Raw genomic sequence first — 20,060 nt, 5'->3', positions numbered from 1 at the left:
GAAATTTGCGCATGAAATTTTCAATTTTTTTGAAATGAAATTTATATATTTGTAAACTACGTAAAAAATAATATATGTCACAATAATTGGCAATTCAAAATATTTAAAAGATGTATAAAAAATTTATGATTAAAGATAGACTTATTGAAATTTAAAAAATTTAAAAAGTGCCACATAAATTAAGACTGAGGGGTACTATCTTCTGATCCCACTTCTCATATCCCTTTTCCTTCCCCATGTATAATTAAAAATCTTTAAAGACACACTTCCTTTATTAATAAGCATAAGAAAGAAATTAAAACTTCATAAGGATTGGACGAGTTAGATTATGTAGTCCATGACTTATTCAAATAATTTTGATCCGTTCATTTATTAGCTTGACTTGTTTTGATCTGTCCAATATATTTTGATTTTTAAAAACTCCGTCCCTAATCAAACAAAACCACGTAAAATAGGAAGGTGGGAGTAGTGTTTTGTGAGCACCCCAATCATGCATGAAGCAAAATATCTTCGCTAGTTATAACATAAACTTTGTTTATCTAATGAGCAAATAGGCCACATTAGGTTAATTGTGCACTAGGTTTTTGAAAAGGCCATATCTTTTATTTTATTTTCCTTTTTAAAGTGGCAAACAAAGTGGAAGAAGGACCCTACTTTGAACATTTGAACCCCCTTTTTTGATCCTACAAACTAGCCTTTTTTCTCATATCATTCTTCCTATCATCTATCTGTCAAGATTTATTTATCTTAAAATAATAGCATCCATTATTGCTAGTGGAATTCCTGTTAAGGTGAACTAAAATACCAATTAAATGGTAAATATCATGTTTAAGATTGAAGATTTCATTATCAAATTGAATGAATATTGTCTTATTTATATAAAGTGAATCATAGGATTACTAGGCAGTGGATATATATATAGGGACCATCCAATACACCTGGAGAAGGAGATTAATTGAGATGAAATTTGGTGAGAGTGGATACCTTTAGCTAACTTTTGCTTTTCAAGGAAATTAAATTAAGGAAAAGATTCTTTAGTTATTAATCATGGGCACTCGTCAAAGGTGTTAAATAAACGGTTTGATATAAAGAATTGAGCGAATTAAAATGTGTTTTGAGTTATTAATAAATGAGTTGGAATTGAACTAAAACGGAGATCACTTTGTAATTAATTTATGTCAAACCTAATAATTTTTTGAGTGGATTAAGCAGATCATTAATTTTGGGTCATATTTGACAACCCTAGCACTCGCTTAAGCATTGTTACCAATATTATTACCATCTGATCAATACTTTGAAATGAATTATCGCCGGTTTGGTTGGGGAAGAAGTTATTTCGTAATTAGTTATTTTAGAATTGTATATTGTCCTTAATTAATGTGAGATTAAAGTAACACTACATTTTCGGAATAACTAATCATGGGATCCCGCAATTTTATCTCAACTAAATATAGAATAAACTCATCTTAAAATAAATCGCGAGATTAGTTATTCGTTATCTCTCGTACCAAATGAGCCCTTAATATATTGGACCTAGAGTATGAGCTTACTGATTTAGAGCTTTCATGAGATCTTGGCATATGTCTTCCTACAAAAAGAAAAACTATGAATTAATTACCCAATTTATCGCTAATTTATCACTAAGTAATCATTATTGTATAGGTTCATAGTCGTTAGCGTATAGTTGGTCGCTAATATGTTATTAAATAGAATTTTTTGTCTTTATATATATAACCACTTCAAGCTAAGCTATAGCTCTCCACTTTGTTCCCTTGATGATTTGAACCCGACCTCAACTTTAGAGTTAGTAAAGGACACTTACCACTAAAGCAACATTTTTTGCCGGTCATTGAATAGGATTAGCAACAAATCTTTTTTTGTAGTGTACTAATTAATTACGGTTCCTTTCTTCATTAAATTTACATCACATAAAAAGATTAGCAAAGTGTAATATTTAGCATCTTTATTACAAACTCTTATCTACCAAAGAAAAAAAGTAATTCAATAAAATTATTAGTGCCATAGAAAACCCCTTTTGCAACTTTTTAGCCAATAGGATTAAACAGTACACACAAAATCACATTCAAAAAATCAGACGTACGTGGGGGGAATTTTCATTATTGAAACTTTACACTCATATTTGTCACACACAACTAATTATGACAGCTACCTTATATTATATGCTTCAAACTATTTCAAATTTGACCGGCAGCAATCAAACGTACTACATTATTGGGGAAGTTATACATTTGATCGGGTATTAAAAAATAATTATATTGACTAGCTAAATATACAAATAATACATATTATCTTGTGTAAAATGTATATTTTAATTTTTACATAAATAAATTTATATTTGTCAGCTATTATTTTGATGAGCGACTATAAAGTGTAGTTATCTCTGTATTATATGTAGGCAAAAGGGAAATATTATTAGGTTTCTTAGTTGCCAGTGTTTTAAGTAAAGTGACAATCCATTATTGTATACAAGAAGACACTATAACGCATTCTAGTTTTAACAGATCTTGTCTCTCAATAATTCATTTTTATCTTTGAAAAAGTAAGTTTGAATTCATCAATTTGTAGGTCTTCTTTTATAATCATTGATATATGGACTTACTATTAGTCATGGCGTATGAAAGATTATAAAGTTATCTTACCTATGACATATGCATATAAAGCTTTGAAATAGATGAAGAATATATATTCTTACTGGTTCAATTTGCTAGAATGATGATTGGTTGGTGACAAAGGTGAAACAAATTAAAGAAAAACATAATTTTCAATTAGACCCCTAAGATTAGGGAAGTGGCACTTAGACCCTATAATAAAAGTCAAGGGATATTATGGTCATATGCCTCAATAATAACGGTCAATATAGCTATCAAAATGAGTTTGAGCCCGAGAGGTCAGTTCAGCCCAACCCACCAAATGAGCGAGACTAGGCTGAAAGTTTTAGCTCGTTTTCAACCTGAGACTACTAAGCTCAGTCTCAATCAATCCTATGACCAGGTCATAGTTCGCTTAAGGCTAGGTTAAATTCTCCAACCCGTTTAACAGCTTTAGTAACATTATTTGCAAGAGAATCACCTAAATTACACAAAGTGACATTTAATTCATTTTGGTTTTAAAGGTATGAATTATCTTTTTTTAAACAAAGAAAGTCATCAACAATAAGAATGATTCTAAGGATAATGAGAAGATATTAAACAAATTAATTACACTTGATGATTAAAAATACTTTCCTATTCTTCGTCCTAAATTTCTTTTTTTTTCATTTGCATTATTCTCCTCAAGCACCACCCCCCCCCCCTCCTTACAATTTTCCTTTCGATTTCGCTGTTTCAATTATTTTACAAAAAAATCACATAATTATGTATTTTATGATTAATGCTTCATTTATTTTGAATTTGATTAAATTTAACTTTAATTGGCAATCAGATATTCGTTTTGCCTTTTCATTTTATTAAGAGTGCATGGAATAGGTTGTGTGAGGAAAGTAACTAACTTGGATTTGTAGTCGAGATTTCCTTAATTAATTAATTAGTATCAAGAAATCTTGAAGATTATTAGGTTAAAAGTTTCAACCAATTATTTACATATATAGAAATTGTAACTTACTCAAACCTCAAGGGATTAAGTGTTCACTTAAAAAAAATCTTAGCGCATTAAGCTACCACTTTCTCAAACCTCAAGGGGTTAAGTGTCACTTTCCAAAACTTTAAATTAAAGTGTATAAGTGGATATTATCTACAAAAATAATATATGAACCTTATTGTTGAATTTACTTGGTGGACCACTTTCGTGGCTTTTTGTAAGAAAGAAAACCTATTGGGGTTTTCAACTTTATCTTGTCAAAAGATGGGTCTTTTACATGATATTCATTTTCCTCCGATCTCAAATATTAGTTATTTTCGAAAAAATTATTTATTTCAAAATATTATATATTTTATAAATAAAAGAATTCAATTATTATATTTTTTTCTTCAAATCTATCTTTCATGTCTCTGTTTAGGTGTAATTATGTTGTTTAAGGAAAAATAATAATTTAGAGAAATATTTTTATAGTCAAAACTATTATATTGTCTTTTTTAAAGGTATGAAAGAGCCTTAAAAAATAAAGATGATATGGATTGGAAGTAATACCAATAATTATATTTTATTTTAATTTTTTGGAAGAGGAATGTGACAAATAGCTAGAGCAAATGACTTTGACTGAAAAGGGAAATTGCAGTTATTTATTCAAAAAAGTAAAGAAAAGAAATTAAAAATATTACAGTGCAGGCTCCAATTTCATATATTGCAAATTGTAAATTTGTAAATTTGGAAGTGGTTTATGTTCCCATCACCGGAAAGCACTTTTAATTCTATACCCCCAAAAAAGTACTTTTAATTGATCTAAATGTTATATTCCATACTTTTGTTTATTGAAACGTTTTTAAGCTCCTCTAAAGCTGTTATGTGATTCATGTTATCCATAACGTTATCAAAATGATAAGGAAGGGATGATGTAACGCCTCATATTTTGCATATACTAGTTCTATGTGGTAGTGAAAAGGGTTCGAGGCCAAATAATTTATCACAGTAATCGACCTACTTGCTTAAGCTACTGGTTTGGATGTCTTACATAATTAAGCTACTTGATTACACGTCTAACTTAAGTAGCAAGGATCACACATGTTCTTAAGGTAAGACTAATTGTTAACCTACGAAAAAAAAAAGTAGGTGATGCACCTACTTAGAATATGTGGGCTGCATTTTAAATGAAAAGGGCAAGTAGATGATGCAACTACTTACAAACTTGTGACAGAAATTAAGTGGGAATTAGTGATTAATTATGATTAATTAACTTAATTAGACCACTAAGCGGGTCCCACCAAGACATGTGGCAAAATCTGATTGGTGTGTGGATGATAATGGGACACATGTCAACAATGGACACATGTCATAAGGGTGGACACGTGTCCAACCCCTAGGCAGCCTATATATACCCAATTTGATGACTAAGAAGCTCATTTCTTTCATCTTCAACCATTGGAAATATAGAGGAAAAGAAGAAGAGTCCAAGCCATGGAAACTCACGGCCATGGCTGAGCAAATCAAGCTCCCAAATTCCAATCCCCACATAAATTTTTTAAGGAGTTTTCGATCAATTGGAGGTGATTAACAACGTGAACTAATCATTGGAGCAGCAAGAAGGCCTAACGTGTAATCCACAAGTTTCAGCCAACTTAAGAAGCCAACTTGTTAAGGTAAGAGTTAATCATTTCTATATCTTTTAGGATGAATTTGGATGTGTTGTGAATGTGTAAAAGTGAATTAGATGTATGAAAATATGTATGTGGGTGTTGGAATGTTGTTGAAGCCGTATGGGCTGTTTTAATTGAAGTCGGTGAGTTGAATTGGATTAATATTTTGGTTGTTATTGTCATGGGTTATGTGATGAGAATGAAGGAATTAAATGGTTAGAGTGGAAGTTGTAATTTTTGTGTGGGTTGTTGTAGAAGTTTATATGAAGTTAATGTAATTTTCTTGCACATAAGAAGGTGATGTTGTTAACGTGTGGTTGCTGGTGTAGTTCATGAACTTAGACGAAAAGAATGTATTAAGTAATGTATAATGAACATAGATGGTCCGTTTGGCATGTTTGTAGGTGTTCGTGAAAGTATCGGGCATCCCTTTACGTTGTTAGTTAGGGATTGTTTTGGGTGTGTTGTTGTTCTTGTTGAATTGAAGGACTAAATTCTTGTTGAATTGAAGGACTAAGAGTAGTTAAGGATATAGTGTTGTTGTAATTGTTGGACTATTATAAGGTCATTTGATGAAGTATTGTGGCTATAGATTAGTAAGAGTAACTTGATTACGTCGTAGTTGTTATGTTAAAAATTATGGAACGTTGTATTTTGCGGACTGTTTTGGAATATTCTTGAATATTGCCTTAGCTAACTTTGATATAGCACTTGAACGTGTGATTGTTGATATTGGCTTAGTCATTGTGTGGTTGGTTTGAATATAAGGGAAACGTCGTCTAATTTCTAGAAAAGAGTTACTAACGTTAGAATGTGTTTTGAATCTTCCCATAGTTTAATCATAATTTTTGACGTCTTAATATAGGTTGAGACACTATTGGGCAGCATATACATGTTGTGTTGCGAATAAACGCTAAAGGTATGTAAAGCTGTCTCTTCTTTCTTTTGGTATGTCTTAGATATAAGTGATATATGATATGAACTTTGGGGTAATTCCATTCATCGGTTTCGAGTATGACTTATGATCCTTATTCACTTCTTGACGTTAAAACTCTTAAAGTAGTTGAGATACTGCCCTTGAGTCTTCTATACGTTGGACAGTAGTTGGTATATAAAAGTCCCTAATCTTTAGGACCCTATAATGATTAATATCCTTAACTTTCATAAGCTGTCTCACGTTATCTTGATACGTGTCTATGATCCCTGAGGCTTTATCTAATATGATTCATAATGATATTCAAAGAATATTGAACATGACTATCTCCTTGATACTCAAAATGGAAATAATTTTTTGATCTGAATCCCTTCTCTCAACCAATTTTTTTATTGATTAGTCTACTTATCTATTGACTCTCAAATGATGATCTAAATACATATGGTTACTCACTACTCTGCTCGTGCATACTGTCATTACATCTTTCATCGAGTCCCGGGTCGAGTATGTTATCGTGCACAGTTTTATTACATCATTCACTGAGTCCCATAATGGGTCGGGTACGGTATACGTGTACATGACTTTATTCACCGAGTCTCTTACTAGAGGGCCGAGTACGATATATGTATATGATCAAATGATGATACAATTATGACACCGAGTCCCATAATAGGCCGGATACGGTATATGATAATGATATGCATGATTTATTTCGTAAGGCATAGATCCAGTGAGTTCTTAATTATCATACTTGTCTCCTGGACTCTCTACTTCAGATATGATCTTTCTTATGCTTTATATGCTTTATATGCTCAGTATGGTATTTCGTACAGATCCTTTTGATGTACATATAGATTTATTCAGGGGTACGATGGGGCCCTGTCCCGCCATATGATACTGTTGATACTCTTAGAGGTCTTTAGACATATGTGTGGGTTGTGTATGAATATTGTTCGATTGTGTTACCATGACTTATTTTGGGACGTTTCTGTACGTAGTGATAGCCTTGTCGGCTTGCGTGTATATGTATATTTTGAGATGTTGTGTGTAGTGGCAGTCTTGTTGGCTTGCGTACATATATGTAGTGGGACGTTCCCACATGCTATGAAAGCTTCGTCGGCTTATGTACTGTGTTACACGTTGATAGTTGTGACTCCTCAGGAGATAGGTTGCCTGATATATGTATAGATTTATGCGACAGTTCTGAGACTAGGTTTTGGGTCTTTATAGGTTCCATATTATGTTTAGTCGTGAATATTGATCATATAGCTCAAATGTGTATAAACGAGTGTCCAACTCGAGCACCAATCACAACCTACGCGGTTGGGTCATGACACTAAACATTTAATTTGTGATCGATGAATGTGTCGAATAGACATGGAAAATAATTATACACTATGAAAATCATGGAAGATTAGGAATTAAATTTTATCGCTAGTTATTTTTTTTCATTGAAGTTATAAAACAATAGATACTCGATAAAATGAATAGTTAAAATATTCGCAAGACGAAATGTATGCAGTATTATGTAAAGTCGTACGCTTAAGAATTTTGATAATTAATCATACACGAACCATATATATAACTTAAATACAATAATTAATATGCAAAAACAGAGAGCAACAAAATGTGACCTGGATGGCTGAGTAGCAAACAGCATATTCATACTTCAATAAGCCTTAATATTCATCCACATAGCTACCTTTGCTTCACCAAGTCCCATAACTTCTTTTCCCTATTCAACTTGGGTTGCAGTTGAAGGGTTGAAATTCGTTCATTCTTAATCAGATGTCTCGAATTTGAGATTTTGAAAATGAAAAATATCCTATTGAAAACACTCCAGAATATGAATCAGGTAATGTGCGAATTTGAATTTAGTCGGGCCCAAAATAGACATCGAACCTCAAGTGAGAAAAAAAAAACTTCTTCTCCCTAAAAAAAAAATCAATTGAAATAAAAAGGGAAGGAAAATGAAGAAATTAGGAATATATTAAATATGAGGTTCTATAAAGGTTTATATTCTCCACCTTTTGATAAGTAAAACCTTTTTAGGTTTCCCTAATAGTTAGATTCCTAGATCCAAATCTATCATTCTTTATCTAATAAATAGTTTTAAAGGTAAAGTAAAATTAAATCTTCTATTTTACCAGTAAAGTTTACTGATTAATCATTTAATTTATCATTTTTTTGTTAATTTGCAAAACTATATCGTCAATTTATTTATTAATTGTTCACTTTCCAAATTTAATTGGTTCTTGTTTCAATTATGAGAAAATAAGCAGGTTCTAATAAATAATTGGATGTGATTAGGGGTGATAAATTAGCCTATAAAACATGATTTGTTCAATTCGTTCAAGTTTCGACAAATTATGAATGGTCCACATATTTATTAAGTCAATTCATTTTGACATGTACAATTCAGTTTATCTAAAACTTAAGTTAGTTTAAGATAAATATGTTGCCTAGATATTCCATCTACGAGAAACATTGTAAAAATATTTTAGAATTTTCTTTTATTTGTTTGATATTATATATAGTCATTAATAAGAAAAAATTATTAAGTAATTAAATAAATTATTAGAAAACAAACAAACAAATTAAAATAAGAGTTTGGCTGGTTAAGCCTTTATTTAATACATTTTGATTTAGTACATCTTAGTCCAAGTAATTATTAGGTAGATTAACAACTCACTAATTTACTAATTCAATTTATTTTAATCCGCTCAAGTTTAACTCAATACTTTTTGAACTCACAATTTATAGATTTTTCTTTTTTGGGAAGTCTACTATATTCAAACTCATTTATTTGCATTAAAGTTGTGTAAGCAATTTGTCTTATTGTGTTGAACTATATTACCAACAATAACATCATATATCCCTTTAACCAAAAAGAAAACTTGTGCCATATCTATTTGGATTTTCTTCATAGTTATGCTAAATGACATATATTCCATTCCTAATTCTTGCTTAATTATAATTAATTAACCTCATCGATCATTGGAATCAAATATTTTTTTAAATAGAGGACTAGCTAGCCATACATCAAAATCTCACATGAAATTTGACTGAGATTTCGAGAAGGGGGTTGATTAGGAACAAATAGACAAGGCTAATTCTTGAAATTACTTTAATCTACCTGAGCTATAAAGGTAAAAAAAAAAATTACTAGATTTTCCTTCAATTTCAAAGTAAAAGACAAACAAAGAAACAAGCATACCCTTGGTGACGACGTTTTACTTCTCCCCACACCCCCCTCTTTCAAATATCTCAATTCTCTAATATATTCTTCTGTCTTAAAATAAGTATTATTTTAGCAAAAAATAAATAATTAAATTATCCCCAAAATAACTGTCATCTTAGAAATTCAAGAAAAAGTTGGTAAGTATATGTTTTTCCAACTATAATCATATATTCCATCTTCTTCCATTAGTGTTTAATTTTCAATAGACCTTTATTGAATAAGAATAGTTTAGTAAACTACATATTGACGAAAAAATTCTCTATACCTTGAGACCGTTATGATTGCGACCATTAGTCATCGAGGCTTCGATTGTCGGCTTTTCTATCATCAGGTCACCAACTTTCTTGATTTACTAAACATGTCAATACATATACATGATCTTTTAGATAATTACCTAATATTGTTTTTTAAAAAAGGACTTTCAATGTATACAATCTCACTTTTTTATAACAATGTTGTTTGTTTAATCAATATTTTTTTGTGGATGCATGCTATAGTAAAATGTTATTGTAGGGAACATAAAATATAACATAATTAACATTAAAATTGATTTCAAAGAAAATTTGATTGTAGTAAAATATTGTTATAAAGAAGTGTGACCATAGTAATCATGTAGTACTATTTTGTTAACCCCTCTATAGGAAATATATCTCATTCTTTATATTTTCTTAATGACTCAAACTCAAAATATTAGAATTGAACGTAAAAGGTGCTTATCATTCGACTAACTAATAAGTCTATTTTTTCAAAGGAAAAACATTCTTCATTTTTTAAATTAAACCCAAAAAGAGATGTTGGAGAGGGGCATGAGGAATCTAATATTGGAGAGGTGAAGAAGAGAGTAATTAGCTGGACCTTGAAAGTTGAAGCCTTTGAGAGGTGTGTGAGAATATTCCATAAGCAAGAAAGTTCAAGAACTAAATTCCAAAGATTAAATATTAAACAAAGTATGTAAAGTGAAAACATCATTAGATTATGATTAAGAGTTTAATTTAGCAGGAAAAGTCAGCCCACAACCAGACGACTGCTCATACTTCTAAAAATTCACTGCTTTTGTCAGTTCCCTGTCTTTTTTTATTTTATTTATTTTAACTTTCCCCTCTTATCTAAGCTATATTTATTAACTTCTAATTTTTATTATATTATATTCAACCCTAACCCTACTACTAGTACTAGTCATATACCAGTCAATGAAATTCTTTTTACACTAATTAGTAGGGTAATATTCAAACTTATAACTACTACTAAAGTTATTTTGTTTATTCAAACTATCTATCTTAAAATTGAACTTTTATACATGTCCCAAAATGAATTCCTCTATAGCAATTCAAATGACATTATTTAATTAGTACAAAGTTATGATGTAGTATAAGAAATCAAATTAATTATCAATTCATGATTAATTAGGTAACTTTTAAGGTAATTACAAGTAAATCTACATAATATACATTAATTACTATTTGTATAACATGATAGTTATAACTGACATGCTATTATATAGGTTAAAATTTATTGATAATGTAAAATAAATCTTCATACTTTTGATGTATATAACTTAAATTCAATTAAAAATAAATTTAAGTTTTATGTATACTAATTAAAGATACTGAAAAAAATAAAAGAAGTTACCTTTAAGGTAATTACAAATAAATCTCTATGATAAAAATGATAAGCAATCTCCTATCACAAACTAAATTATATATATTCACTACTACTAGAAAACAAGGAATTAACAACTGACAAAATTTCGTAGTTAAATAGCAAAAAATTCATGTTAATCCCATTTAACTACAAGTTAACGCTGGATTATAAGAAAATTCAATTAGCTGGAACTTTTTTAGTGATGAATTAACTGCAGATTACAAACAAACTTCATAGCTAATTTCATGTTTTCTAACAGTGATTGATCGTGTAAATATGTGATTTTTTATGTTGTGTATATAATTTTAATCCATTATGAATGTATATATGTGATTCTTGAATTCAAGTGTATGTACCAAAGTACTTGTACATTTTGGAAAGCTGATGCAAGTAAAATCATTGAAAAGTTGCCACAAAAAAAAACAGAGAGAATATATGAATAAGGCTCTACACACACAGTAAGAATAATTGATACCAAGGAATTTGTGTCACCTTAGCTTTGAGTAGAATTGAGAATTTAGAGCTCATATTATTATTTTTGTGTCAGAAATAGAATACCACAATATTACACATTCCTTTAAGGAAAAAAAGAGAATAAAGACATGCTTTAATTCACATCCATAAAAAAAGAAAAAGCCATAAAGACATAAAGTTGCCTTTATTTAAACTCATCTAACATTCAACAAAAATTATCCAACAATCAAACTACTACGAGTAATATCCAGTTTGAACTAATTCGTTGAAGAAGAAAAAAAAAGAGAAGAAATTAAAGAGATTGACTCAATTTCCATAGTGTTGGATAGAGTGACGCAATCAACATTTTTAATAAAGTGAGTAAAATATAAATAAATAAACGCATTAAAATTCAAAGAAATTCAATATTTACTATGTTAGCATAAAAAAATAATTCAACCGTTATGTTATCCATCCAAGGGGGTTCGGAGGAATCCACTTGCACCCCTGCCTCCACTCCTGATTGGATAGGTGCGGATGCAACACTTGACAATCGATTCATTCGAACCTTATATTTTTGACGTGAAATATAGACTTATTGTAAAAAAATCTGTTAAATTTTAATGATTAATATATTTGAACTCATAATTTTAGAATAATTCAATATTGAAAACTTTAGTTATCAAATGTTTTACTAAATTTAAATTTTAAATCCGTCTCTCGTATCGGAGACGGCAGATGAGAGATCAAGCTACTATTTATAATGCATGGTGGGACTACCATGGTCAATTTTTTCATTATAAGGACGATTATTCCCTTTTATGTTTGTGCTCGTCGTTTCCTTTGGAATTTATCTCTTTTTTTTTCTTTTGTTTTTTGGAATTTAACTCATTGTTTCGACAGTTTTTTTTTTTACACATTGATCAAGATCAACACGAAAAAATTTATTATAAATTTCATTATTAAATTGCTCATAGCTAATAATTTTTTTGATAATTTATCGTTAGTTCATTTTTAAATACGATGAGCGATGAATTTTTTTATCAGTAAAATTTGTTCGTCGCTAACTTTTGTTTCTTCTTCTTAGTAGTGATTTTTAACTTGTTTTCTAGTAGGGTATATAGGAAGAGTCAATGTTGTGTCGTTTAGTATTTGATCAGTTTAGTTTGGAGTTACCTATCTGATTTAGTACTCAATTAACCAGTCAAATAATCTAATAGATTAATTAATTTACTGTTTCAAGTTAATGGCAAAATGATTTAGACTTTTATATCCTTAGCTTGCAATCTTTCTAGGAAAAGCTTCCCACTTTCTTTTTTCAATAGCAAATTAAAGAAGCTTTTAAAAGAACATCTTAGCTTTTAAAAGTTATTTACTTCCTCCCTCCGTTTCATATTAAGTGATATTTTTAATTTGAATACGTGATCTCTCAAAAAGTTTACTCATTCTTAAAAAATAATTTTTTTAATTAATTAACTTGTCCTTAATTTAGTTTCTAATATAGTTTTTTGGCTATCACTGCATAAAAATCCATTCATCTAAATAAGAATAAATTTTTAAAAATTAATTGATATTTTTTTGATTATGTGAAACAATGATTATTTTAAATCAAAATCAAAAGATAAAAACACCATTTAAACAGGAGAGAGTAACCTTTAACTTTTTTCACTGAAACAAAAAGAAAGGAAATTATATGAGTCATGAACACTTTTAACTAATTAATGGCATAATCCAAGTACTCTCAGTTGTTTTAGTTATCATACTTTTCTTTATGAGAGTCAAACAATATGAATTGTGATTAATATTTTAAGATTATTTTTTCTTTAGATTGATATGAAAAAAATTGCAATTTATAGTACTTTTTGTATAGTTTTTGAATATCTAAAATTTTATTTTAAAATATCTAATTAATATAATCTAATTTAATTTTAAAAATTAGTCAAATTAACTTTCAAAAAACGTAATATGAATACTAAAAAGTAACTGAGAGAGTACCATTTAAGATGTGGTGTTTTTCTATTAATTTATTAAAGAGATCGATATCCCTTCATTCATGAATATATACACTTTACTAACAAACTTATTACTTCCTCTTTTTTAAGTAAATAAATAAATTACACACACACACACTATATATATATATATATATATATATATATATATAAAGATTATTTGACTAATTAAAAATTAAGACTATTTGAATGATAATAAAGAAAATATTAATAGAAGTAAAACATTAAGAGGATATACTAATTGAAGTTTTTGTTTTACACTCTGAAGAATCTTAAAAGTCATATCTTTCCAGCATCCATGTGTCCAAAAGAAAAGTTCAAAAGGTGAGAAAACCACTTTGTCACCTATATTTCAAACTTACTATTCTTATAAATAAAGACCATAGAATATATATTCTCTTCTGAAGCCAGATAAAATGACAAATATAAAAGCAAGGAGAATCACTTTTACCTCAAAATTTAAACATGTTAAAAATAAAAAAAAACATCCAGCATTTGTAAATTCTCAAACTGAACATATTCTAGTATAGTTTAAGTTGTATATATAGTAATAATAAGTATAAGAAAATTTTATATCAGCTTTATTTATTATGAAGTGTGTCTTATTTTAAGATTACAAAACCTTTAAATATCATCTGGATAGTACAAAAATTCCTACACTGACGATGTATATAACTTAAACTCATTCTACTATATATTTTTTTTTTTTGGCTTTTCCACACTATTGCGACTCTGTATCCAATGGGATTCCAACCCGAGACCTTTTGATTAAAGATGAAGAAATACTTACCGCTCCACCACTACCCTTATTGATAAATGGTAAGTTCATCCTACTATCATTAAGATATATATATATATATATATATATATATGGGGGGTTGCCAAATATTTGATATACATTACTAACATATATTAATCATATTACACTCTATTTACCTATGGTCATTGGAAGAGATTATTGCATAACATAGTTGTATGAATTATTAATAAGATATCAAAAGAACAAAAAGGAAAACAATTATGGGATAATCATTCCAATAGAAAGGTATGGAGTCTTCACCTTTCTCCAGTCCTCATCATATGTGTCATCATGCACCTTGTTTTGTGTTTTTGCCAACCTCCCCCCCCCCCTTTCTACATAAACATAATTTAATTTAGCCTACCCAAAAAAAATGTTTTGTTTTTTACTTTTCACCACCTCCCATGCATAATATTACTATAGTAATATTAAAATTCCGACAAGAAGCAGTTAAAAGACTGCAATATATGAGAATGTGTGCGTTAGAGAGAGATCTCATATTTTTCTCTTCCTATACTCCCACTCTTATATTTTTCTCCTTTTAAGCTCTTCTCTTATAAATTCTACCAACAAATAGACAGATCTAAATAATCAAATCTTTCAAACTTATGCTATCTTCTTGGCATCATAAACAAAAGGTATTTTTTTTCATGTAATTTTATTTTTTTTTCTTTTTTTGCTTAGAGATCAAGTTAGCCATATTAAGCAAATAACAATTTTAATGATTTTGTTTTTGTAGATTGAATTATAAATATATCCCATCTAAGAAGAACAAAAAGATGACAGAAGAAGTGATATCAGATGGGTTTACTCACAACAACTCAATTGAAGGATCTAATCCTCCTCCTCTCAAGAAAAAAAGAAATCTTCCAGGAAATCCAGGCAAGCTTACTTTTTTATATTCTGAATCTCCTTAGTGAAAAATTCTGGCTCTGTCACTAGTCGTGTTGCAGTAAGTTTACAAGCTATATCATCATGTATATTCATATGAATATTCTTGTTTTTTTTTAATACTAATATGTTATCATGATTGATCACCAGATCCTGAAGCAGAAGTGATTGCCTTGTCACCAAAGACACTTATGGCAACAAATAGATTCTTGTGTGAAATTTGTGGAAAAGGTTTTCAAAGGGATCAAAATCTACAACTTCATAGAAGAGGACATAATCTTCCATGGAAACTAAAGCAAAGGACTTCAAAAGAAGTGAGAAAGAGAGTTTACGTGTGCCCGGAAAAGGCGTGTGTGCATCATCACCCTTCAAGGGCTTTAGGAGATCTAACTGGGATCAAGAAACACTACTGTAGAAAACATGGAGAAAAGAAGTGGAAATGTGAGAAATGTTCAAAGAGATATGCTGTGCAATCAGATTGGAAAGCTCACTCTAAGACTTGTGGCACTAGGGAATATAGATGTGATTGTGGTACTATTTTCTCAAGGTAAATTAATTAATCATCAGATTATATCTATTTGTGGTACCAGATAACTTGTTTTAGTTTCAAGATTACAAATCTCATCTTTTGTGAAGTGTTACATGTACAAATCATTTGAGCGATCTAATGATGTAATGAATTTTTCAGACTGACGATGTATTTGACTTGATTAAACTTTTAGTTATTTATGTCAATGGTTCATGGAGGTTACAAAAGAAGATTACCTAGTGTTTAAATTGTGATTGTGATTCTGTTTTCACATGAACTTGAAAAGAGTTGAAATTAACCCTTTTTTTTCATCTTTGTTTTCCTCATTTAATTTGTTTTAGTGGGTATTTTAATGAGGACAAAATAGCTGTTTGTAATGCTACAAAGTCATTTTTTAGCTCCTTATCTTCTTAAGGTTAATATTTTTCTTCACCTAATTGGTGCTACTACTACTAGGATCCCACCTTTTTTTATTTTTCACTTTCCTCCATTCTCATATTCATTAAAAAGTCTTTATTTTGTTTTTCTTGTTCTTTGTATTTGTCCCAATGAGTTATTTTATGATTTTTCCAACTTTCCAAATTTAGCTTTGAAAAAAAATGCTATTTTTGTAGTTCAGTTGATTGACTGTCTAAACCTTCACCTTGTTCACCGTGTAATCCCCTCTCCCAGTTCTACCTTGTTCGTTTTGGTTTATTAATTTTGATATTTTGGATTGTGCAGGCGAGATAGCTTTGTGACTCATAGGGCGTTTTGCGATGCATTAGCTGAGGAGACGGCTAGAGTTACTGCAGCATCTAATATGCACAACCCATTGGCCGTCGGAAACAACATCAATTACCATTTCATCGGCGCACCATTAGCGCCAAACATGGCGCAGCATTTCTCTTCTCTTTTCAAGCCACTTTCCAACAACAACGAGAACTCGGATCGAATGAGAAGAGATCAACTATCGCTTTGGAATATGGGTGTAGCTCAAGAGCAAGACCAAATAGGTATCAATATCAATAATCTCCGCGAAATCCATCAAATCAGTCCCCTTCTTCATCAAACATCACCAGCACCAACACCAACATCAGCTTATGACGCAAATACCCTCCTGGCATCACGTTCAAATGCTCCACCAGTTAGTTATAATAACAACCATATTAACTGGGATCAGTTAACCGGAAGCAAAATCTCTTCAATTAACAATGCTGAACAATTATCAAACACCTCATCTGCAAATATTAGCGTTCCGTCATTGTTCAGTACTCAACACCAAATTGCACCTTCTTCTACTGCTCCAAATATGTCTGCAACAGCTTTACTCCAAAAAGCAGCTCAGATCGGAGCAACAACAACAACAACTGTAACCGATCCATCAATATTCCTCGAAAATTTCACGATGAATAATTGCAACAACAAGAACAATAACCAGCTTCAACAAGGGGATAATGATAACAAGTTTTGTGGATTTTATGTTAGTACTCCTACTACGAATAACTCGATCAGTACAAGTCTAGGAAGTGACGTAGATCAGAGCTCGTCGGTAAATGATTTCTCCGCTAATATGCACCCTATGCAGATGTATCCTCCTTCAAAACGTCGTCACATTCAAATTGAAGATAGTGTGAAAGGAGGCGGAGGAGGAGGAGGACAAACTAGGGATTTCTTGGGAGTTGGTATACAATCAATCTGCCACCCTTCATCAATCAATGGATGGATATGATTAAATTGAGTATTTTCATTTTATTTTATTTTATTTAAATATCATGTCTAACCATCAAGGTTTTACTGTCTAGTGGTATCGATAAGAGTCTCCTACACAACAACTGTGAGTTCGATTCTCACTGTTCCCTTTTTTCACCATGTAATAATTTTTCCTTTTTAATGTTAAAAGCTAAGATACAATAAAGTGGAGTTGGGGTTTGAGGGTAGGGGGGATTTTAGTATTTGCAAACTTTGCAGTGAAGAAAAGGTGGCAATTGAGTGCTTGAAGAAAGTTAAAAAGTTGCTCTGATAAAAATGTTATAATATGATCAAAAGAACTCTAAGGAGGAGATCCATGCATATTCTGTTGAACCCTGAGATGTGTTCACTTTAAAAATGGTGGCTTTAATTTAATTTATTTTTTTTATAAAAGGGGGTTGGGGGTGCTTAGTGGGGGCAAAGAAAAATAGTACTTTTTTCAACTCCATTATTGTTATAGCTTTCATATTTGTTCTAGTTATCATCTTCTCAAAATGCTTTTGAAAGAACTTATACTGGTCAAATGGGAGGGTTAAGTTAAAATTGAAATTATTAAAATAGGTTGAAATAAAAATCGGGTTGGTTCATGTCCCTCTCAAATTTATTTTGGGGCTCAAATAAGTTAGGCTAAAATCCGGGTTGGCTCATGACCCGTGCCTAATTTGATCCGTCTAATCTCAATAATTTTAACATATTATCATTTACCTTTTCTAACCACAATTTGAATTTCAACTCAAGAAAATAAAATAAAATTACAAATGGATAGATTAATACTGAAAGATATAAAATGGATAGTAATTCATATCTTTAATATGAGAACATACATTATACCAATGCAAATAAAGAGCTTTAAAATTGGTTGAAATTGGAGATTAAGTTTGGCTCAATTGAAGATTCTTTTAAAAGGAAAAATTACTAGAAAAAACACTTTTAATAAATAATTACTGATTTTAGCGATATTTTTTATTTATTACCATTTATAGCAATATATAACAATATTATGATATATATACTATGTATTAAAAGTGAATTATGCATGCAATATAAATGTATTATAAGTATTTTAAAATATATTATACTTGTTTGGTAAGAAATTGATACAATGTATTATAAGTGTATTAAAGTATGTGATAAATATATTATCCATGAATAAAACTTGTATTATATGAGTTTTATAAATTATTTCGCTAATATGTATTAAAATTGTATTATAATTGTATTATAAGTGTTCAGTAAAAAAAAATATTATTGCTATAAATGATAAATATTTTCTTAATGTAGTACATTTATGTAAATTTCCCCTTTTAAAATGGGTTATGACTTGAATGAGTTGAGATTGAACCCAATACAAATTATCTTAATCCAACCCATAAAAGTTTGGACGGATTACACAGATTATTTATATTTGGGCTCATTTTGACACCCGTGCTACAACAACTTAAAATAAGAGAATTCATGTTTAATTAATACTTATTAAGTTGCATGCTACGAATAGAAGTTTGTTAGAGTTTTCTTTGATCCCACTCACAAAAGGATTTGAACTTTTTATTTTATGTTTTTTCTTTGGTTAATTTTCCTTTTGCCTAATTTCTCCTGCATGATTATATTTATTTGTTTATATAATAAGGTCACTTTTGAAATGGGTATGTGCACATAGTGTGTTTTATGTTGTTATGCAGTTCTAACTTGATACTCATAAAACAGATTTTGGAAAATAAGCTCATTCAAGGATATTTTTTTCTTCCAACCAAAGAAAGTAAAATCAACAACATACCTCTAGTCTACAAGTCTGGAAGAATAAAGTGTACACAAATTTTACTTCTACCTCAAATGTGAGGTAGAAATGTTGTTTCCAATAAACTCAGCTCAAGGCAATCAAAATAAAGAAAGTTATTCTGGTGATTAATTTCCTAAAGATCAAAAGTTTAAATGTTTCTGTATCTACTGAAGATATAATTAACTAAATAAAAAAAATAGTATATTATTTCTCTCAACTACAATTAAAGTGATTTCATAATTAACATGATATCAGAATGCACATATATCAATGAGATTTTAGAATACCGGCAACATCAAGGTATAATATTGGTTATTTTTCAAAGATAGGGTCGAAAAGTATGAGAAGAAAAAATAAAAAGGCAGGAAAATTACATAGAGTATAGATCTAGAGGGGGGAAATTAAAGGAAGGTAATAGTGAATACTATTCATTCAAGTAGTTTATGTACGTACTTTTTGGACTGTGGTGATGACATGACTCAACAGAATCTAAAAGGGCTAGCAATCTCAAATAATTGGAACCAAAGATGTACATTAGTTCATCAGCCACATATATATGTACACGACCAAATGTTCCAAAATTCAAAAACCTTATAATATGCTAGAGATTTGCCCAAGGGACGATTATTCAAAAGACAATATGTATGAGTGATGGCAGAGCAGGGGCTAAAAAGAAAGCTACTACTAGTCTATCTTTTTTCTTTCTTTAAATTCAATGTCAGGTATCTGAATTTTAACTATATTAAATTCATGTATTGTATGGTCCATTTTTTGAGACAATGTTTCCAACATATATATTTTTC

At 29.9% G+C, this 20,060-nt stretch overlaps 1 protein-coding gene across 1 annotated transcript; it reads left to right on the top strand.

Moving 5' to 3' along the window:
* Window positions 1-14,779: 14,779 nt before the first annotated feature.
* LOC129893294 (zinc finger protein NUTCRACKER-like) lies at window positions 14,780-17,646 on the top strand. The gene is made up of 4 exons (XM_055968803.1): window positions 14,780-14,967; window positions 15,069-15,211; window positions 15,371-15,767; window positions 16,473-17,646. The coding sequence occupies exons 2-4, from the start codon at window positions 15,109-15,111 to the stop codon at window positions 17,458-17,460; spliced, it is 1,488 nt and encodes a 495-aa protein (XP_055824778.1). The 5' UTR covers window positions 14,780-14,967; window positions 15,069-15,108; the 3' UTR covers window positions 17,461-17,646.
* Window positions 17,647-20,060: the final 2,414 nt, after the last annotated feature.

The sequence above is a fragment of the Solanum dulcamara genome, chromosome 6 (genome assembly GCF_947179165.1).
Source record: "Solanum dulcamara chromosome 6, daSolDulc1.2, whole genome shotgun sequence".
Classification (NCBI taxonomy): Eukaryota; Viridiplantae; Streptophyta; class Magnoliopsida; order Solanales; family Solanaceae; genus Solanum; species Solanum dulcamara.
This window is presented reverse-complemented; position numbering and strand designations above follow the sequence as displayed.